The sequence below is a fragment of the Strix uralensis genome, chromosome 1, assembly GCF_047716275.1.
Source record: "Strix uralensis isolate ZFMK-TIS-50842 chromosome 1, bStrUra1, whole genome shotgun sequence".
In the NCBI taxonomy this organism is placed as follows: domain Eukaryota; kingdom Metazoa; phylum Chordata; class Aves; order Strigiformes; family Strigidae; genus Strix; species Strix uralensis.
In genome coordinates, this window is record NC_133972.1 from 128718553 (window position 1) to 128742109 (window position 23557).

Below are 23557 nucleotides of genomic sequence, written 5' to 3' on the forward strand. Positions count from 1 at the left end.
CAGGATGTATTCCTCATTCAGAATCCCAAATGTTTAATGGAATTACATATGTCGTTAATTAAAATAGCAAAGAAAAGGCAAATTGCTGACCGTGGTACTCGCCGTCTTCCTTCCTTGCTCAGAGAAGGAGCTTTATGCTTGATTATGCGCTTCAGGTGATTAATAGTATCACAACATTGTTGAGTAGTACCTGTTAGAAAGACAGAATTGACATTTACAAATAAATGCTAGTAACTTGGTTAAATGAATTGAGGTATTAGCATTATAGAAATGGTGTAAAAGAGGTTTACACACAGGATAACGTCTACCCACTCCACTACTCTGTGCTTCTACAGTAAGTTTTTCAGGAGACGCAGAACAAAATCATAAAATAGCAGACAGGTCAACGAGGCCTCTACTATAAAACTGTGTATTCTACTTTCTGTGACCATGCTTACAGAAACTGTAAAATTTTCCCATGTGAGTACTTCTTCTGGGGCCACTTCTATCATGGACTGAACTATTTCTCTGAAAGAAATAAAGCTTTGTAACATCAGTTTTTGGTTTTATGCTCCAATTACTATTAATTGATGAAGGTCAGAGCATGGCGGGGGGGGGGGAGAGAGAAAAGCAGGTTTACTGAAGAATCATTAGTACTGTGGAAGAGGTCATAAATTCTTCATACAGCTACATACTGTTGTAGAGAAGAATGACAAGGCAACCAGGAAAGGGTATTACAAAATGGTGGAAATCTTCCACAGGATATATAGAAGTGTCAATTTTTGGAGCATTTTGTTTGTTATAAAAGCATAGACTTCAAGATTCTCATCAAGCTACATTTTTTATACTGTGTAACTGCAAAACCAGGACTCAAAGCACCACTAGTATTTTTAGGGTTACCATAAATCTGTACATCATTGTAAATGTGAAAAGGTTCTTTCTCCTGGGTTCAAAGTCTTCCACCTTTATATGGTGAAGGAGTTGATTCAAAGGGTTCCTAACTATGTATCAAATGACTTCTCTACCAGTAATGAAATATAATCCTTCCTTTGTTTCAAAAGCATGCACAATTACTTTTCATACAGGTATAGCAGCTTTTCTCTTTTAATCCAAGATTCAACAGGATGGCTTTTTTCTTCATTCCATAGTTAATTATACCTCACCTAATGATTTCTCATCTGTATGTGTTAAGGCCAGACTTTCCAGAAATACAACCAATGCTTCAAATACAAACTGCTCCACCAGAGAATTTTCTTCCCTTTAAAAATCAGGAATAAATGTAATGAGAAACATGAGTAGAAGAAGCACTAAGTGTGAAATTCTAATTAAAAAAAGGAATTAAAATACTGTAGAGATAAACTGCACAAGATATTTGCACAAAAAAAAAATACATTTAAACCACTCTTAAAAAAGCAATTAAATTTGCTGACCACCTTTAAAAGGCACAAATAACTTCCCATAAACTTGTGATAGAAATTTAAATTTATACACTCCCCACCTGCAGAAAGCTCAAACTACAAAATTATAATTAAAAGTGAATAAGCCGAGTAGCTCAATTTTACAGCTACATATATACATTAATAGAATGAATGTCAGTGGATCACTATTTGAGTTCTACACTTAATTCTTTTTATCTCCCTGAACATTTAGTCCAAGCTACTTACTGTTTCAAAGTCTGTTTGCTCACCTAAATTCTCTGTAGATGCTGTTAAAAGCAAGTGCTGCACCCAATCTCTTGAAAGCACTGGGATGAAGAGCAAGACTATACAACCGTTTAAAAAGGGACTTGGTGTTCACCGGGCTTTTCTCCTGCTGTCTCGGTGTTGTCTGCTTAATAGACCATTTCAAAAATTCTCGTATGCACTGACCACAGAAGTCTCTCAACGTGCTGTCAACTGGATCCACTATACCACTCTGAAATTACATAAGACTATTTCATTACAAGAATGAAAGAAACCCCACCATTGTTTCAGTGCAGTATTAGAGCAGCTTATTTACACAGTATTATTTCTAAGTTAAAAAACAGTTTCCCAGAAATAACAAAGCTTCAAAATTACTACTGTCCAAGGGAAGGGCAGTATTTCCAGTCTTCACAGCATGGATTAAGACTCAAAGATCTGGATTTCTATTGTCAAAGCTACCAGTTTAGGACCCTTGTCTAAGTCACTTCATTTTCTGATGGGCCAGTTTCTTCTGCTTTAGAAGTGGTGTGACAACACTGTTTTTCATTTACAAAAAGTACTGCAAAACCTCCTGACCTACCTTGCCTCCAACCACTTCAGCTCAGTGCACAAGCCAGTTTTAAATTTAAAGCTTTTGCACCTGGTGAAAGCAAAGAAACTTAAGAGAAAAATTAAGCACACATCAAAAGCAACTTTCATTCAGGGGGAAGGAGGGGCAGTGTGTGGTGTGAATGTCATTCAGTAGTTCCTCGTATACACTGATGACAAAAAGAGTGTTTCATTAATCCTATAAAGGCTCTAAAGATACTACACCTGCATTTTGAGAATGCCAAAGAAATAGAAAAATCCATCACCAAAATCTCAGTTAAGAAACATTAAATGGTCATTAAAAAAAATAAAATTGATAAACGGTTTTTCTTCTTTCAGACAAATAAGGGGCCATTATATCTGTTCATGTGTTCTCAGTTCTTTCGGTAGTAAAATGATGCTAGTTAAAAATAAAGTCACATGGCACAGAAAAAAATAGAAGAAAGACTTATGACCTACCAAGATAGCTTCCAGGAATGCCACTGTATCTTGACTCTCAAATTTTTTGTTGTTGGTAAACCAGTGAATGAGTTGCATAACTAAAGGCTCATACAACTGTCTTGTTACCTGGAAAGAGTAAATGTCAACTACATTTCTAGGATTAATACATTTCTATGTTATTTTGCTATTCAAACTAAGATAAAAACTAGTACTTTTTTTTTAAAAGGGTCTATAAAATGAATGATCAGCTTCATATTACATTCCCATATCAAGGATTTAAAAAAAAAAAAAAAATCTGGTTAGCTGCTTTCTATTCAACTCATCTCAAAAGATCTTCAAGCTTACTTTCAGTAAGATCCCCTCAGACAACGAACATTGCATGCCACAGACTAATATGCCAATATACAGCCAGGGAAACAGGGAAGGTTCTTTTTAAGCTGTATTTTGATCTAATATCTCTCTTAATCTTTACCATATACATCATTCTAACCTCCTGGATTTCAACAATTCTACCTTTAAGTCAACCTGATTGAATACTGTCATACTATAGCATGAAGGGAAGAACCATTAGTATACTTCTATATGCATACATACATGCTTATAATATAGTGTGCATGCCTGTGTGCACTGGTTTGGACCAATCCAGGCATGTTTTACCTATGGTTTACATTCAGCCATATGCCAGCAAAAGGAGTTTCACCTGAATTGGTAACAGAGCTTCCTGTATATTTTAACAGAACACAAAGTTCCTTTGATCTAAAAATAGAACCTGGATGCCAGGGTCCAAACAGCAGTCTGAAAAGACATAAAACCTGTGATTTCAGTGGAGCTGAACCTATGTATCTACTCTGATTTGTGTAAAGGAGGAGAAATACCAAGTTCAGATGTCTGAATTAAATATATCATCCTTACTTATCAATAAGGCAGCTACAAATTCTCTCCCAAATGCTTTTTTTGTGGATTGTAGCTTTGCACACATTCAATATTGATTGCACACATTCAATCAACTTCACCTCAAGTTAACTTATTACAGAAAAATACAGAAATTAAATACAGCAATAAAGAGCTGCTGCTACCACAAACTCTTTGAATTAACCTCAAAACTCTCATGTATTTGTACATTCCTCTGAGTTACTCTGAATTACACTCCATTATAGAAGTCTTTGAAAAGGCTTCCACTCTGCTCCTGAAATCCTGAAAAACTATCCCTAAAATACAATTTCAGCTTACAAAATACATTACATTTGGGGGGGAGGGGGGGAGGCAATGTGTCAGGATAACTTCTAAATAAAATTATACATTAATTCCCACATTTAAAGGTATCTTAAACAAGCTAAAATGCTTATAAAATGAATCTGTTTACCTGGTCTACGTCACAAGCAAGACGAAGTAGTACTGGAAATATTCGCTTATGTAACTGATGCATGGGTGGGGGACCCCGATGTCCTTCTGGCATCTGCGATGCTTTCCCCAACATGTAGACAACTATGCTATGTAGCACCTCACATGCTGCAACCTGAAATTTAAAAATCCCTTTGCTTATGCATCCATTACTTCCACAGAGAAGACAAAATTGTGGGCAGGAGAGAATGAGTCACAAGAATGGAGTGATTTCTCAAGTACTCCCTATCTATGCTAAATCACCATTCCAGGAACAGATCACGTCCATGAAAGTAATTTACACACATTCTAACTGGCCTTTCTCTCAATGTTTTCGTGTTTATTGTGGGCAGTCAGTTTTCAGCTGGAGAAAATTCATCACTAGCTAAGTCACCCATCATCATGTTTTCAAGGACACCTCTATTCTGGACTCTTCTTTGGATATCAACATCCCAATACAGCAAAGCCGCAAAATATTTGCATAAGTGCTCTGCTGGACTAGGCCCACAAATTCATAGGCTAGGCACGACAACACTGAAGATCAACTAGTTTAAAATTTTCGTTTTTATGTTAAGTCTAACTCTCAAAGCACAATGGTCATCTTATAGCAACTTCTGCTCTTTAGTTTTTAAACACTCAGAATAATGTCATCATGAAAGAGCAAAGAAGCACATTGCTACCTATGAATTAATTAAAACGGGTCTTTCTTAACAACAAATACATTATTTTATGCAGTATTTCAGCTAGCATTAAAAAAAAGATGCAGAGAAAACGTCAATACTTTTGTTTGTCTGTCACTTGCAGAAAGAGCCAGTTCAGTCACACGAGGCAAGAACAAATCCAAATAGATGACAGGCTTCATATCTGCAAATGGTACAGCAAAGCTCAGGTGCTTCTCAGTGTCCCAGGATACACATTTCTTCATCATCTCTTCTGCAGAGGTAGCTAAGGCATTTGAAAAAGACCAAAACAAAAAATATGCTTTATATATATACATAGAGCAAATATTTTCATTGCTCAGTTAAAAAAAAATCTTTAACCTTCCAACTTTAGTTAAGATTGCCATACGATGTTAATGCTTTATAAATTACTGGACGTTACAAGTACCAGAAGTATGTTAGAAGGCTGGTTTTATTTGCACATCCAAACAGATGTTTAGCCATCACATGAAAAAATAATTGCAGCCAACATTTCAGGAGACAGTCACAGCAGTCTCCAGTTTCAATACAGGTAAGTTTGGAGACAATTATAAACCCAGAAAACATTGAATCACACTTGATTTAAAATACTTCTTTAAGACATCCAATACACTCCAATACACTTTAAGACACAGAAGACTTATAAAAAAAGTCTTGACGATCAGATCAGACAAGAAGATATAACATACTGACTCCTGCAGTTGTGCAGAAAAGGACTACATTTATTGCTATGGCCTCCAAGGAAAGCTGCCATACTTACTCCCTTCTCTCCCTATATTCCCAGATTTATTAATTTGGTTAATAAAGTCTGACCACGCTTTGTATTTAATTTCCAGGGAATAATGCTATTTCCTCATAGTATTTTTGAATAAGCAACAGGGAAGTACTTGGCAGAAAGAAAATTGATTGTAAAGGCAGAAAAAACAAATGTAAGCATGAAAAGAAAGGAACAAAACTTCTTTTCAACCACATTAGTTTTTAGACTAACTAAATTTTGCTCTGAATTTATCCCTTAAATCTCATGATCAGATACTTACGCTGTATTTTTCCAATTTTGTTTTAATTAGATTTTATGATATAATTAAATTATAAAGCTTATTCACAGACTGAACAGAGAAGAGAACATTTTTTTTTTTGGAGGAGACTCTCAAATGGAGCTCTACTACCTGGACATACTAAAGGCATGGTGCACCTTAAACTCACAAATGAAGTAAGCTTGTGGAGACTTACACAATTCACAGGCTGCAGTTCTGAAAAACTGGATTAAGTGAAAATTGTAGTAAAAAGGTGGAAACAAGTACTGAAGAGTTACAAACTGGGGCAAAGTTTTGAAATGGCTTTACAGCCAGAGGCTGGGGGGGGCGGGGGGGGGAAATAAATAAAACCATATACCCAGATGCATATAGTTTTTTGCCTTTAACCGAAGTTTTCTACACACTTTCTGCATTCCATAGTAAGTTAGTGAATACTTTGCCCTCCTGAACTCCAGAATTGAATAAAAGCAATTTTTTTTAGACAAGAGCAACAAAAAATTGCTTTCCTTGAAGAGTTCATGCATTCGCAATGTTGAGACCTCACCAAAATCTACTTTCTAGAGAGAGAGCAGAGGCATGTAAGTATTTTTATTTACACTGACAGGACACTCACCTGTAATTAAGTTGTGGTTGACCTGCCCTCCTAAAGATCCAAGGAGGCGTGCAACTCTAGTCCTTACTGCTTCCAAGGAGGGACTGTCATCCTAAAGAATTCAACAGATTTATATTAGTGAAGGAAGAGTTACTTCTATATGGAATAACTTGGTTTACATAGTAAATGAAGGTTTTATGGGTCTTATTAACACACAGATGAAGAAGGTAAAAATGAAGAACTGCATCAAACAAGAGAACAGTTTTCGTTCAATAAGCAAAAGAGGGCAAGACTGGAAAGCATTTTCATCTTATTTTGTGGGCTTTCAATTGCCATTTCTCAAGTAAAGGTTAAAATTTTATCACCACAGATAATACATACTGACAGAATAACATAACAGTTTAAAAAGTGGAAGAAATCTGAAGTAAAAATTTTTATTTGCTTTAATCCCAGAACTTAAAGTTTAGATCCTGTGTCTATATGTAAGAAGCCAACTAGTTTTCATAAGCAGCCTGTATAGAATGTAAAATTTACTCTTTTTTTTTTTTGAAGACCACTACACTGGAAAGAGTTACATACATATACATACATACGCACACACTAATATATATACGTACTAACATATATATACACACTAGTTTCACGCCTAAAAGAGGTTTATTCCAAGTTAGTTTGCACACTGGAATATACAAATAAAACTACATTTGTTTTGAGCAACTTGAGAAGTCACTGGTCAAAATGATACATATGTTTGACTTTAAAACTACAAACCTATCCACAAGATAATTAAAAAAAAGTTACACATTCACAAAATGGTATTTGCACACTGCACCACTGCTAAGCTAGGACCTGATTTTAGGTGTGGGAGTTAAATTTTTATTTCCATAATACATCAGTCTAGCAGTGATGCTGACTTACAGGATTTCTCCAGCTCCCTTTCCCTGCTTCATTCCAATTCTCACCCTAGTATATGACATCTTTCAAGCAGTACTGATGTAACGGCTTTTTGAGGCATGCTGTAGAATGGGATTCATTGAACTGACCTAAGATAGAAATAACCCTCAGGAAACAGGTATGCAGGCAAGAAAGGAAAAGAAACAGTGGGAAGTGATTAACTCACATTTAACTCTAAAAAGAAACAGTGTTCTTACCAATGAAAAAGACTTTGCTTTTCTTAAACGCTGTATCACAACTTTATTAAATCCCTTTTGGGCTGCTCGAGAAAGTTTCCTTACTTCCCAGTTATCCTGGGATTCAACTGATGAACAAAAAAAATCAGCATATTAGTATTAGTTTATTGTACGAGCACCTCATGCACCCACTCACAGTTTCTTTAAAAAACCCACCCTAGTTTTGCTTGGTTTTATTTAAGACGTGACAATTACTCTTTCATTTAAAATCTTTATTAATGACAAGTCTCTATTAGTGAAAACTAAGCTGATTTAAGGATAAAAAGGACAAATCACAGAGAAGCAGCATATAAAATGGCTACAATGATTGTTCGACAGCAGCAAATAAATCTTAGTTTAAGAAAAAGGCAAATTTTGGGGTGTAAGAGAAGTTGCATTGTTCCAACCACAGGAAGTGCACAATACAGACAAAAAGCATATCACATCCATATCTTTAGCCGTAACTATGAAAAAAGTATTTTCCTCTCTGTCAGGACTAACAATTTTTTGCCTGTATGTACCTGCAGATGTAGAGTTTTTCAAATAACCATCAAGAAGAGGTAGCACATCCTTGTAGTAAGGTTGCATTATATGTCTGGGGATGTGAGCTGACCAGTCTTCCAAAGCATCCAGTCCCAGATCAGCCATTGGGGTACAGCTAAGGCCCAGCTTAAATGCATTCTACATGTCAAATGTAAAGTTATCAGTCTTGCATTTTTATTGACTACTATTAAAGGTAAAAAAAAAAACATATTTGAAAGCATTTAGCATATAATACATCTTCCTTCTTAACATCTCACTCAAGATCAGTACAGGAGATATATATTATATGGCAACACAGGCACTAACAGAGTCAGCTTAGGGCAAAAGCAAATTCTGACAATGTACTTGTTTATCCAGAAAGTCAAGTAATTTGTATTCTATCTCACTGAAGACAGTACAAAGCTTAATAGTTATCTTAATTGCTCAACAGGATACTAAGTTTGCCCCAGAATTTTTGTACATGTTTTAAAAAAAAGTGTTAGCTGTACATCACTTCGACCCACCTGTAGTGCAGGAACATATGCTTTGATATCAAGCATGACGATGTCAGGTGGTAAAGAAAGTAAAAAATTCAGACAGGATGCCAACAACTCATCCTTATACTGCTTCATTTTTGCTGCAACCTGAAGTTCAGATACATAGATCAACAACAATAATAAACCTTTTAAGATCCTGATTTAGCTATATCAGTATCCACGTAAAACAAACAACTCAAAAACAATAGTGGAATTTCATTCACCTGCAGTTACCAGAAAGTACTTAACATACAGTTATACATTTATTTTTCAATCTGTACATGAATAGATGACCAATACACCTCCTGACATTAAGTAAAAAACAGACAGAAAAAGATCTTAAACTATGTTGCATAATTCAAAGAGCTGGAATACTTCTATCATATAAGTAAGATTTTTCAGAAGATGTAATTTTGATTGAGTTGTATGTGTTTATATGCAGACTATGAAAGTTAGCCAGCAAAATCACTTACCTCTTTTCCAAACTTTACAAACAGTGCAAAGCAAGACCTCTTTTCTGGGTCTTCAGGGCATTTTCTGAGACTCCTTGGACTGACACCCTACCAAACACAAACCACAAGTCAACAGTATTAAAAATGTAGTTCACAGTACAAATATGAAACACAAGTTCAACTTGGAATTTATACATCACTCTCCAATATGAAACTGGCATCAGTGAAAACTTGAAATGTACATTTGTTCTCTCAAAGCTTATAAATTAACATTAATACAGTGCACTGAGGGTCAACTTTTTGTATTACACTTAATATTACCCAATAAGCAAGATAAGTATGACTGAAAAATAACTTTTCATTGGCTTAATTTTCTCTTTGTCCACCCATCTAACAAACCATAAAAGAAAAAAAGATCCCTAACAGTGGATCTCCAGGTGGCAAGAATCTCCAGGTGGAATAAGGAGAGGGCAATTCACAGCAGCATCTACACCAATGAGTTCCCAAACTCGCTTCACTTGGTGCCATCACCAGCAGTGGCAGGGACAGTTCTGGGCTCTGTGTTCGGCTACACACATAATGGGCTGAAGCACTGCCACTTTACCACAAATGGTGCATCCACCAATAAAGCATCGTATTTCCTGTGGAAATCAGAGTGGAATACAAGTATATCCCAGAAGTTGAGTAACTAACCCATACATGTCTATGCTGACTGGCTAGACTGTTTCTGATATCCAGGCTATCTTCTGTACTGCCTGCACCACAAGGGTATTTCCCATCCCTCTGTTCATCCAGCTCAGGACTTCAGAAATAACATTACACATGGATGGTGTCTCTTCAGAAACTGGGCTTCTAGTCTAAATTTTGACTTTCTATGTGCTTGTAACTACAGAGGCATAGGATGCTATAAACATTTGAAACTGGCTAACAGTTTCAATGAACTATTTTCCATAGTGCATAAAAGACTATATATAAAAAACTGCACCATCATTAATAAAATATATTATGGTTCCGTTGGAAAAAGAGATCTCACCTCAAAGTATTTTATTTTCTTGGCAATTTTCATTGTAACAGAAAGCAGCTTGTAGAATCCACTAATAAGAGGCAGTCTTGTTGAATGTATAATAAGCTCATAACCAAAGGAATATACCCAAGGGTTAAAGTATTCAACATGCTTCTCTGGAAGTATCTCTCTAAAACAGATGTACAGAAAACACAGGGGAAAAAAAAAAAAAAAACCTGAATAAAATATTTGTTTCCTTTTTTCTCAATTTTTAAGTCAGTACAAGAAAGAAGTATTGCTATAACAGAGCAGCTCCAAAGACAGTGAGGGAATAATTATATACTGCCTTCTGAGACAAGCATAGGAAGATTTTTATTTTGCCTTACAGCACGAAGCCATTTTTTCCTCATTATATCTCGTTACTAAATTTATACAAACACACATACCTGCATATCACATTTCATTATCGAGACTGCAGTATTGCTAGGGGAAATCAGCTGGACCTCCAACTGGCAATAAAAGCTGTACCTTTCACCTAATGCCCAATACTACTCTACAAAGACTGTATGTCTGGTCTCTGAAGTATTTAGGATATATGGTCAGTATAATACTGAAAGTTACAACTTATATTGAAAGACAATTACACCCAAGTAATGAAGGGATGACTCGTCTCCTGTACTCTTTAAAAAACCTGAGCTGATGAGCTAGTATGTTTTTACCTATAACCCAGATATCTGAAATACACTTACTGTCTGCCTACTAATCACCTTGTGCATTTTGAAATATGGTGTATCGTCCTAAGTCAGAAACAGGCATCTTAAATACATCTCACTTCAGATTTCCTCCAATCATTCTGTAACTTCCAAATTACCTAAAAACATACTAATACCTGCAGAATTCCACTAGATTTATAAAGGCAATAAAGTCTGTCGGCTTCGTTGGCTGAAGATTTGAAGCAGGGTCAGAAGTAGGCCCAACCAAAGTACCGTCAGTTTCATTTTCATCCTGAAAATAGATATTGAAGCAAGAACACTGGATCTGTGACAACACAGAAAGCATTTACACCTTTTTTCCAGATTAAGTGTCTGTCTCCTCTTTTTCTAGCTATTCTGACACAAAGGACTAAAATTGACGCATCAATAATTCCAAGACATAATAAGGGATGCTTGCTTCTAAGGAGAAAGCAAGCAGAAAAATGAAAATGACTAGATGCCACAGTAGCGAGTCTAAAATAACAGCGAACTTCTACCGATTCTGATGTTTCCATCTCCTAACACTTCAACGCAATATAAAGTAAAACATTTTGTCCAGTATGAATGCTACTTCAAGGACACTATAAGGAGCTATTTAAGCATACCGAAAACAAGCAGGGAATGTGATTTGGGTTCTCCTGCAACGGCAGGAATTAATGGACAAATCATCAGGTCTCACCTGTTCATTAACATCCAGTTTCTGAACAGTCAGGTCCAATTTCTCAATAATCTTCAAAATAGATTTTATAAGTTCATCATATAGCAAGCGATTCAGGGACTGCAGTTGTGAATTTGCAGTGAGAAAGTTCTCATCTTCAAAACCGCATTCCTTTTTAGGAGGAAAAAAGTTCACATTTCAAAACACCAATGAAAATTATTCTTGAATTTACAAACCAAGAGTTGAATGATCCAGAGGATCCAGCTTTAGATGTTTCTCAGCTATGGAAGCCTAAGTTCATCCCTGTTTAACTAATTTATCAGCCAGAAAAATCCATCTAAAACCAGGAAACAGTTCTTCTGCAGTGTGACATCTGGAAAAAGTCTAGGGTTAAAAAAGCAGCAATAAGACTCAGGATTATGTTTCCTTTTGTATTTCCACATTAACTATGCTTTTACCTTCATTGTGTCACAGTTCAGTAGACTTCTAAAGAGATACAGATAGTCCTTATATGTCGGTACTTTCCATCTCCGTGTCCCAACCTCTCCATCTTCAAGGGATTCTTCTGATCCAGAAGTTTCTTTTCCATAAAAATCCTGAAAGGACACAATATTTTTCAGAAACACCACTGTGGTGAGTTGACCTTGGCTGGATGCCAAGTACCCACCAAGCTGCTCTATCACTCCCCTCCTCAGCAGGGCAGGAAAAAAATAAGATGGAAAAAGCTCGTGGGTCAAGATAAAGGCAGTTTAATAAAGCAAAAGCAAAGGCCACACACAGTAAGCAAAGGAAAACAAAAGATTTATTCTCTACTTCTCATCAGTGAGTGATGTCCAGCCGCTTCCCAGGAAGTAGGGTTTCAGGACACGTAGCAGTTGCTCCAGAAAACAAACATTGCAATAATGAATGCCCCCCCCCCCCCCCCCTTCTCCTAGCTTTTATCGCTGAGCAGACACCATATGGTATGGAATATCCTTTTGGTCAGTTTGGGTCAGCCGTCTTGGCTATGTCCTCTCTCAAGACCTTCCGCACCCCCAGCCTACAGGTGATGGGGGAATGTTGGAGAGGGAGCCTTGATGCTGTGCAAGCACTGCTTAGCAGTAGCCAAAACACTGGTGTGTTATCAACACCCTTCTAGCTACAAATACATACAAGCACAGCACTATGAGGGCTGCTATGGTCAAAACTAACTCCATCTCTGCCAGACCCAATACAACTACATATGTAACTACCTGACTTAAGTTAAAACACAATGTAAAATTACTTCTGCAGGTAGAAATGTGAAATGTTTAGCTTTCTCACTTTACCAATCTGAAAAGAGCACAAAACCAGCTCCTTTCAAAAAACCTCTAAAGCTCTTCTTCTAGTGGTCAGTTATTTGAGAAACTCTATAGTTATCCTGCTGCACAGCATTAAAAAGCTTTAAAATCCTCCCTTAAGACAAACATCCAGTCAAACTTCTAAAGTATCCAAAATCTGTTATCCTGGAAGAAATCTGGACGACCTCGATTACAACCTACTTTGTAAAAGACAACCTGAGCAAACAAGAACTGCAGAGAACAGAAGTCTATTTCCCATCATTTTTTTCATCCAGTACATAAGGCACATCCTCATTACACTCAGCACATGTAGGGTCCAGAGACTAGTAACAACTGAGCCACAATATAGAATAGACAGTACTATTTTGCTTCTTTGGGCCTTCCCCTGTTTACTGGGCTAGATCTTCAAGAACTGGAACATATACTCTAGGAATCTAGATGAAATACATATGTTTAAATAGTTATTTTACCTTTGAAAATGTGATCGGCTTGGAGAAGATTCTGATTAATCCCTGATGCACTGAAACAAAATAAAAAATTTGCCTGAACAGACTTTTTAAAAGGCACACCATCCATATCACTCATGACATTAGCAATGAATTAAATCAGTCTTCTATCTTATATATTCTGTCAGGATCAGGGAGAAGCAAAAGAATACAGATTTTTCTTTAAGGACAAATACAGCCAAAAGCAGAGCCGTAACTTTAGGATGTTTCACAGAAAACCAATTCTGAACTTGCTTCTTACTGCTTTTTTTCAATACTAGTTTTGACTTTTCCTGACTCTGAATGCGATGATGAACAAGGCATTGCCCATAATGCCCATACCGAAAAAAGCAACAACTCCTGATGACTCTGAGACATGGACTTCAGATCTCCAATCCAGCATGGTGCTTGGGTGCACCACATCCCAAATCAAGAACATGAAAAACAATGAAAATGCCACAGCAATAGAGAAAAGCCACCATAAATAATTGAAAGAAAATGAAAATAATTTCTGAAAAATCATTATAATGAAGTGTCAGCATGCTGCAGGCTACTGGAATTGTCAGCTACAAATGCTGACACATTCATTATTACATTCACAGGACTGTATCTGACTAACCGCATATTTGAAATTTTCATTTTTACTACGTACCAGGTTCCAGAGCATAAAAAGATTACATTTCTAATAGAGATGACACTGACCCTACTTTCTGTGATATTTTATAGGGGTAACTGAAAGGGTATTGAACACATTTTTGTAAATTTTTCTCTGAAATCCCTTTCTCGCCATAATCATTCAAAGCAGGAACGTAAGTCTTGTGTTTAAACAGATTATCACAAAAATATATTCTCCTGCCCTTGATGATGGCCACTCTGTCATCCAAAACAGTTGTTAAATGTATCCCTTAAGTGATTTAACAAGATATTGAAAAATAACACAATGAGAACCCTAAAACTCCATTACTAGAGGACAGAAAAAGCTTCATTTTTGACCCCAAATGTCTATTCTGCATATTACTCTTAGAACTAGTTAATCAATTTAGGGGGGAAAAAAAAAAATCCAACCCCAAAAACCACAACCCCCCCAAAAAAACACAACAAAATTAATATTACAGACTCACCCACAGTGCTAATAAAACTCCAGAGAACCGGACCTTTTCCTGAGAGGGCAAGAAATACTTTTATTATAGATCTGCAACAGACTAACTGCATTTTTTCACTGTATTGTGGAAAGCTATTGATCTGCAGCACAACTAGATGTTCAAGAACTGGAGTGTATACTTCAGGAATCTAGAAGAAATAAAACCAAAACACCCATTATGCAAAGACAATTATTGTAACTCTGTATCAATGTGAAGAATTATGCTAAATTATTTCAGCAAGACACTTTGTTACAAGAGTTTACATCATGATCTGTCTCAGAACAATAAAAGACTTCGCAAGTGAATTCACCTTAGATATAAAAAAACAAAAACCAAACAAACAGAACAAAAAAGTTTCCTGGAACATATTGTGGAAAGTAGCTGCTGAATAGATTAATGCTTCAGTGGAACCAGCCTTAAGCTTATTAGAAAAGTTTGATTAAACTACATTAAACAATTAGAAAAATTTAATTAAACGGTAATAACACAGTAGTATAAGCTGTCCGTCCTTAACAATCTGAATAGAGAATGTAAGTTAAAGTCTATTCTCTGCCCCAACCTTGCTTCCCAGCTTCAGCCGGAGTCCGGAAAGCTCCAAATAAATAGCTTTGCCTAAAACAAATAAAAACCTATTCACGTTTGGCTACCACAGTTTCCATTACAATGCACTGTAGCATTTTATTTAGTATATTCTGTGCATTTTCTTTATTCAAATAAAATCCAAAAAAGTATTCTCCTGATATTCTTCCCATCCCCTAGGAGCTACATGCCATCATATTTTAGATAAACAAACACTTTCTATCATAGGTAAGATCACAGCTACTACCTCCTAACACATCTGTAGCTGCATTAAAAAAACCTGACTGGTACTTTAAATACTGCACTTACTGCATCTATATGGAATATCACACTTGCAATGGATTGGAGGAAACTTGGTAACTGATACAGATGGTCCTCTATTGTTTCTGCTTCTGTGAGGTACATTTGCTTACAACGCTGAAGGAGCTCAACATACATGTCGTCAACATCCTTAGAATGTATAGCTTTACAGGGCTTACAGAAAGAAAATAAAATACTGATTTAGCAACTTCGTACAGCCAAGCAAACGTACACTGTAGCACTAAAACCCAGACAAGTCTTCAGTGAACCATAATAAGAATAATCTTTTATATTTTTCCAGGAACTCAACACATCTGAATAGACTAACTTTCAAGTTAGTTTAGTAAGTATTCTACTTGCTACATGTACGAGAAACATGGTACCCGCAATGAACTAAAGTAATAGTTCACTGATGTAGTGTAATTACTATAAGAGTACTTGAACTTTCAGTGACGCAATTTCAAATTCAGCCTGAAAAGCATGGAGTTTGGCTTTAAATATCTTAAATAGGGCATTATGGATGCTAATATTCACCTATATTTTGACCTAGCTGCATTAAAGTAGAAAGTGGCTTATCTTAACGTGGTTTGGCCAATTATCATTCACAGGCTACTACTATTCAACCTTTAACCCAGCAGTCCAAATTCTGAACTTTTATTGTGCTGGGATCTGTACAAACAGAGGATAAAGACTACTCCTAAACTAATGAAAAAGCATAAATCATCCCAAACAGTACTAGGTGGTATGTACTAATGCTTACAGATTTCTACAGAATGATTTGTAAATCACAGTATTTAGCACGAGCTAGGTCAAAAAAGCAGTCTTTGTGGAAAAGGAACTAGGAACCAGGTCACAAGCAAGAACTACAGTAGGAAACTGAAAAAGAATGGACTGATTAATGACATTAATGACAGAATATGAGTTAGACTAAAGGTTGAATCTAGCCTGTCTAAAAGCATGCTGACAAAAGTAAGACTATCCATTTATCATTTGTAGAACTGCAGGCATTACTTTAAGATGATTTTAGTGATGAGACAGTAAAAGGAATATTCTGCCTTGAAACTGCGTCGATCATTGAACTTGTGTTCAGGCTAAGGCCACTAATTGCAGTAGCAGGAAGACTCTGCTTCCTCACAGCCTAGCATCTGATGCCTGGCCAAGATTTAGTCTAAACACATCAAGAACTATTAGTCTGTCTTAACATATTAAAGATTTATAGGTATTGGAGCATTAAAATCCATTTTTCCTGTTAAAATTTGCAGTATTATCTTATGTCTCTATTTACATTACGCAATTTTAATTAACGTCTTGTGTTTCATAACAGGTATTTTTAACAATGTTGTTTCAATTCAGTAATTTGAAATACTTCATTTTTTCTGGAAACAATACCTTTAACTCAATTGCTTTCTATCTTATATCACAGAAGAGGAAGACTAGGTTTCAACAAAGCACGCTGAAAATTCTACAAAACAAATGCACTCTGCTGAAAAAGCAGCAAAATGGAAAGGATTCAGCCAGTAACCAGCTATTCTATCACATTTCCTAACCTTCTCTAAATAATCTTTGAGATTATTTAACCTAATCTTTGCTTTGAGAGAGAAAAAAGCCCCAATGTCTAGAATTTTGTTATATAAAAGCTGGGGTACCACCATCAAGCACATAGGTTGCAGATACACAGACACCACCCTTTCTGTATAGAACCTTAACTTTATTGTTATATTCCCATTTTAATTGACTGCTGACAAAAATTGGAAGCTGGTTCTTAATGGTGCTTCCTGACAAACATACCTGCCTTCCACATACATATATAAGCATGGTTTCATTTTCTTTTAATTTGCAGTTGTTTAACCTCCTTGTGTCCTGCAGTCAGCAGTGCATTTCGGCTGTTCTGATTGAGATCCCTGCTCTGTAGGAAATATATCTGAATTGTTTCCAGAGCAGAGCTAGTCTGGATTCTACCATCTAAATGCAGAGCTAACAAGATATTTATTGTCTGTACCTATTAAGCACATCTTGAGTTGTGTGACAGCTGTATATGAAGCCCCTGTGGGGGCTTCATATGTGGCCCCAAAGCCACTTTGGAACTAGGAGAACTACAATCCTTAGTGATGCAAGTGCTCCCACTAAATTCAGTATGCGCTTCAATAATTTTCAACCACAACATATTTTACAGTGCAGCTAATTAAGTTCAACACTTAATCCAGAAACAGGAGCATTCCCTATATAACAAGCTGTGTAAAATTGTAAAAACGAATGGTATATGAAACCTAGCTTTAAACCATTCAGTAAACTCCTTTATCAGAATAAGTTTCCTGCACATACTCCTGCAAAAAGCCCATATCCACGAATGGCAATGGACAACTCTTTGTTGCTTGAATCCATTCTTCTTATGATTCCATAGAACTGCTCCATGAAGAACCGCAACTTGCTCTTATGTAGCTCTGCATCCTTAGCTACCATTAAAGAAATCTGTAAAGCAGATACAAACATCTCAGCATTCCCAGCAATGCAAAAAAAGCCACAAAAAAATTACAGTAAGTCTTAAAAGATACCTAGTTTGGAATATGAAGCACTTCAAACAAAATAATAATTTATTAAACAGATTTACTGAACTTCAAGCACCAAATATTCCCACTATTTCAAGAAATATGACTTTGCTTTAGTCTCAGAGATCCCAGTGAAGTTACAATACCTGCTTGAGGAATGACTCTAGTGCAGAATGACTGGCTTTCTTCAGCTCCTGATTTGTGTGGCCACACCATTTACAGATTGCTTCAAAGACTGAGACATAGTTGTCCAGGAGCAAGGTACCAAACTGAGCAGCATGCCAGCTGAACAACTGTAAACCAGCTGCCATTTAAAAACAGTTCTCATTAAAACCCAGACTTATATTCCACTATCCAAAACCAGACCAGACTAGAAGTTCACATTAGGACTTTAGGTAGGTACAGCAACCATGACTGGAGTATAAGAAGTATTCTTCTAGCCATTACAGTATCAGTATCCAAGCACCAAGAACTTGAGCATAAAAACAACCCTCCAAAATCCTCTTTTTTAAATGTACACCATTATGGGAAGCACAGTGGTGTTCTGAAGTAATTTACATTAACGGTGAAAAAGAAAGGGACTCAACTGGTTACAAATAATAATACTCAATCGCACAATTCACAAGGATTTAGTTTCTGTGGTCAGGACAAATGCTCAAGTCCCTTTCTCCACTGAACTGTGATGCAGACAAATAAAGAATTCAGAATACAGGTAATTTCACAATCCCAAATATAAGCATAAACTAAATTTCAAGATCCTTAAATTATCTTTTTTGGCAGACTATCTTTACAGAGGGTTTTACCCTTCACAGTTGCCATGGCCCTAGTACCCAATACTTGTATTTTTGGAATTTCTGCATAAGCTGCTCACATTTCACAGGCCAATTTCTCATTTTCTTCATGAACTTCATCTGTTCCCAACTTCTTCCTTCTTCCAGTGAAAATTCTCCTTCTCTTCCTACTTTTTCCTTTAACCCAATCTACCATACTCTGTTTTCTAAATTGCTACATTCCTCTTATTTCTACTCCTACCATGATTCCCTTCTCATACCAGGGCTTTGTACTACTCCAGAGGGACAAATAGCATCAAGTGTAATGCTGCTGTTCATAAAATGATTGGACCTTGTCTAGTTTAACCAAATACATGTTTAACTCTTTAGATTCCAATTTAAAGTACACCAGCTTTGCTCTCCAATCAGCTTAAAAGACTGAAGACTAGAGCCACCTGAAGACAGCCAGCAGAGAATAAACAACTCCAGACAGAAGACACTACTGTATGTATGGTATCTACCTCAGCACAAATTGAAATAATTTACATTCTTACCTAGTTGTACTGCGTATCGCTTCTGATCAACCTGTAATATCAGAAAAGGTTTGTTATACGTGATTTGTTCTTCATCAGGGCTAATTCAATTAACAATTAACACATGGTAGATTTACCTGTGGGTTGATTGCCTTCATTGCAAAATCAAAAATCTCCCTTGCAGTCTGAGGATCTGTGAAACAATCCAATAACTACTATTTCACTATCGACACACAAGAGGTAGAGCAAAGACAGATATTTTTATCCAAAGCTTGGTATGAAGAAGCAATAGTGGAAAGCCTTCTGTACCTCATTTTAAGAGGCAGAGACTCTTCTTCCTGAAATACTCTTAAATTTGAAACAAATGTACATCTATATTGATTTTTCTGAATACCCATGTTTTAACATACATGTCTCTTCTAAGGGAAACACATCTCTGTATAAAGTGCATTCCAGATTCAATGTGGCTCTCAGCTGCCCAACTTCTGGTTATAAAATAGCACTTCAAACATTTATGTACAGAAACACACTGCTGAAGCCACTCCACACAAAGACAGACTACAAGGACAACACAGCTGGCCAGGCCTTGTTTTTGCATAAACCATCTACTAGTGGGAAAATTTTCATTCTGGGTTCACAACAAGAAATGGTGCTGCTTGCTGGCTGTGTAATGATTAAAATATATCAAATTGTGTAACTGTCTTTTACATAGAAAAAGAACATACCTTCATCCACAGATTTGGTAAAGTTGTACATGAGTGCGATCAGACCCCTCAGACATCCTGCTACAACAGGGAGCTTGGGTCGTCTTGTAGCTGATGTCATCTAAAACAAGTGGAATTGAAACAAATATTATCCTCAAGCTAAGGTAAATTTACACCAAGGCTTCCCAGTTCCTAGAAGTGTAGCTAAAATAACATATTCCAATTTAATACAGTTATGTGAGCACACACCTCTACAAACTCACGTCCACAGAAACATCTCCTACTCAGAAGTTTCATATCATTTGGGAAGGGGTTTAACTACAGAAGCATAAGAAATCCTTTGAAAAGCATGAAATATGTTCGACCAGGACCAACCACAGCAAAACTTAAATAGCATACACTAATGTCTTAAAAGTGCAGAATACAGGAAAGTAAAGTACAGTAGGAACTGTCATATCTACCTGAAGTGCAAGTATTTTGCAGCTAAGTAGAGACCAAATCAGAAACTACCAGTGCATGGCAATATAATTTTTCTTGGGCACTACCACAACAATCATCACATGCCATCTTTTCTCACACTAAATTGGTTAATTCACTGTCACTGATGGCCTTGAATTTTTAGTCTGAAAGCTTCTCAGAAGCATAGAACACTAACTTTAACAGTCCTTAAAGAAGTATTTGTGATTGTCCAGTTAGATCCCTACAAGCTGTACTAGTTACAATAGTATTCCAACATACAGCGTTACACACATCAGAGGGAAAAAAAAATAAATTAAAGCAATGCAAGAGTCTGAAAAGAAATTCCAATAATACCTGTGTTTTAAGCTCTCCCAAATAAGCTCGAAATAGTTTTTCAGAGTTGTTAATCATGTCACTAGGCTGGACCTCCCCCAGAACTCCCAAAAGCTCATAAATCTTCTCCAGTACTAGAAAGTAATTTAATATTATTAAATATTAATTACTGAAATCATTACTTTGACATTTCTGTTGCAATTCCTATGTAACTTGCAAACATGAGAAAACCATCGCTGATGGTTTACTTTTAATTGGTGATTAGCAAGTGGGAAAGACAGCTCTTTATGATGTACACACATACATATATATATAGCTACATAATACCATGTGAGATACATCCTCTCCTCACGTTAATAAGTTAAACACATTTACTCTTTTTAAACGTGGCTTAGAAAACTGATTAATAAAGGCCATATCCACGGAGGAAGCATTTACCACTAATCCAAGTTTGCTGCTGGCCTCAAGGTTCTACTGGGTCTTTCAAGTACCATCAGGGTCAAAGCCAACAGCCAGCAGAAGTTTCTCGGCTTGAGTTCAGACTAAAGCGTTCCAAGCAGACACAACGATTTGTGAGGGCTAGACCTGTCAAGCCAAGATTTCAACTGTAACTAGCCAAGAGGATTAAACTAGAGCTCATGTTAATATGCTTAACGTCATAAATAATATAATTAGGCAAGGCAGGAGCTGATGAGCTCACATTAGGGGCAACCAATGGAGGAACTATCATACTAAAACTGCAGCTCTGACGACAAAACTGGACAGGGTTGAAATAAGGTTACAAAGAGCTTTAGCAACTGAGCGGGGGTTTACATAAACTTTGACAGTGACAAGCAGCCTCTGCTTTTCATAAGGACACCCACTGGAGGAACCAGGACTACTCTTAAGGCTCAAAGTTATAGGGGTATGTGTGTGTATAGTTATAGGACAGGTGTAAGAGTAACTTTAAAGGTTCAGCAACACCAGGTTAGCACCGAACCTGGAAAAAAAAAATAATCTAAGACGTTAGCAAAGTTGGTTAACGACAAGAAAGCTGGAATTACTTTCAGGATTTAGGCATTCAGGGACTAATAATAACAGATTACACAAATACTCTTCTATGTCGGGAATCGTAAACTAGACCTATGGTTAAATTCAGTATGAAATGCCACCGCTAAAGGAATTAAATGATTTCTACCGCATGTTAGCTCACACATATATACAGGTCTCCTAAGAAGAGGCTAACTGCATGATCATGATCAGAAAACCTGAGCAAATATTACTAGCTCTAAAACATGACAGCTACCATTTTTAAACACACTTGCCATGGGAATAACAATTATACATTTCCATGTGGTATAACCCAACAAAAACTGAGTGTAAATAAAACAAACGACATTGACAGAAATACTAAAAGCTCACCTGTATCAGAAACTTTACTTCTTGTGGCAAGTTCCCCATAAAATTTATTAAATATCTCCCCAACTTTCATTTCTTCCATCAGACAGGAACGTCGTAAACTTTGGAGCAACTAAGACAGATTTAAAAAAAAAAAAACAAAAACAAAAATTTTGGAAAATCATTAATATCACTGCCACAGTCCTACTCAGTCTAAATAAAAACACAGTTCATATGTGTAACTTCAGCTCAAGTATGCTATTCAGTGAAAGAGATTTAAGGTGACAGTCCACGAAATCTGCTTTAACAACAAACTACCGTCTTATATATGTATGAATATAAAGTTTGTAAGTTTTAATTTATATTTACTTCTTGTATTTAATTTATATTATGCATATTATATATAGATCCTCATATACACAGTATAATTTTATATATATATACATATAAAAGCCCCACAAAAGCACAGCCTTAGCAAGTCTGCAGTAGCCTTTATCATACTGTATTCTCTCTCTGATGCTATAAAGCCAATCCAATTCACAGAACTGACTCAGATTAACTCAGAAGGGAGTTTTGTTTCTCGTGAACAAATTAAGTGGGTGCAAAAGCATTTGCAAAACAAGGGTCTAATGCATTATAAGGAAGCACATCATCAAATTACTGTCTCACACAGGAATAAAACTTCTGAAAAAAAGCTGTCCTCTTCAACACCTTTCACATACTGGGTCTAATATATTATAATATTATATACTAATACATAATATTTTAAATTAAGAATACAATTGAACTGCAGAATTTCTCCTTAAAGAACCCTAATAAGCTAGAGGGAAGACGAGCTGCAACTACCCCAAAACAATCACGTCTTGCTCTAGCAGATGAAGGAATAAGATGCTCACAACTAAGCAATCTACTGGAGGACTATTGAAGACAATCTGTTGTTAAGACATATGTCTTACTAACATGCAAATATGACACTATTACTATTCTCTTGCTACTGCACACTACAGATCTTCTACATGATATGGCACAAATATAATAATACAACATATTTTCTACTTTTTCTAGAAACAAGAGATTTATAAAATGCATTTTACCTTAATCAGAAGTTCTAGAGCCGGGATTTTACATTTTGCTGCTCTGTCTTTTGTATAAACACTAATACAAGTTTGCTAGATAGGAAAGAAAATTGAGATTATAATACTTGTAAGTAGAGAAGGGAATTTAAAGATAACAGTGCATTCATCTACCTTTTTAAAGTATCTGTTCCTAAAAAGTTTAAGGTTTTTAAAAAAGACTAAAACAATATTCAGTCTTGAAAGTGGCTTCACTGACAACACCGCAGCATTGTGACATAATTAGAAATCCCGACCCAGTAGAGTTTCTAAAGTAAAAGGCACACACAGCAAATTTTTCTGCCTCTGTACTATCATTCCTTACAATATGTAGCTACTAATTTGAGATCACAAAGGACAGTGGTGCAGTCAAGCCATTCTCTGCAAAGCAGTATTATTCAGCAATCTAGAC

The 23557-nt window shown here is 36.3% G+C and overlaps 1 protein-coding gene across 2 annotated transcripts in view; it reads right to left on the minus strand.

Annotated features, from left to right (window-relative positions):
• PRKDC (protein kinase, DNA-activated, catalytic subunit) overlaps positions 1–23557 on the minus strand; it is an 87773-nt gene that overhangs the window by 62756 nt on the left and 1460 nt on the right. Inside the window, exons 4-29 of one of the 2 annotated variants that reach the window (XM_074880744.1) lie at positions 23128–23202; positions 22058–22166; positions 20678–20790; positions 19886–19985; positions 19298–19353; positions 19182–19212; positions 18004–18161; positions 17634–17780; positions 15321–15485; positions 14412–14580; positions 13276–13325; positions 11945–12082; positions 11508–11657; positions 10966–11081; positions 10107–10266; positions 9095–9181; positions 8610–8729; positions 8085–8244; positions 7546–7652; positions 6416–6506; positions 4852–5015; positions 4054–4206; positions 2709–2816; positions 1667–1893; positions 1143–1237; positions 91–190 (exon numbers count right to left, since the gene is read on the minus strand). In XM_074880744.1, coding sequence (XP_074736845.1) covers positions 91–190; positions 1143–1237; positions 1667–1893; positions 2709–2816; positions 4054–4206; positions 4852–5015; positions 6416–6506; positions 7546–7652; positions 8085–8244; positions 8610–8729; positions 9095–9181; positions 10107–10266; positions 10966–11081; positions 11508–11657; positions 11945–12082; positions 13276–13325; positions 14412–14580; positions 15321–15485; positions 17634–17780; positions 18004–18161; positions 19182–19212; positions 19298–19353; positions 19886–19985; positions 20678–20790; positions 22058–22166; positions 23128–23202 — 3149 coding nt within the window. Of the gene's footprint in view, positions 1–90; positions 191–1142; positions 1238–1666; positions 1894–2708; positions 2817–4053; positions 4207–4851; positions 5016–6415; positions 6507–7545; positions 7653–8084; positions 8245–8609; positions 8730–9094; positions 9182–10106; positions 10267–10965; positions 11082–11507; positions 11658–11944; positions 12083–13275; positions 13326–14411; positions 14581–15320; positions 15486–17633; positions 17781–18003; positions 18162–19181; positions 19213–19297; positions 19354–19885; positions 19986–20677; positions 20791–22057; positions 22167–23127; positions 23203–23557 lie in introns of those variants that run through there. The other variant, XM_074880754.1, reaches the window with a different exon arrangement.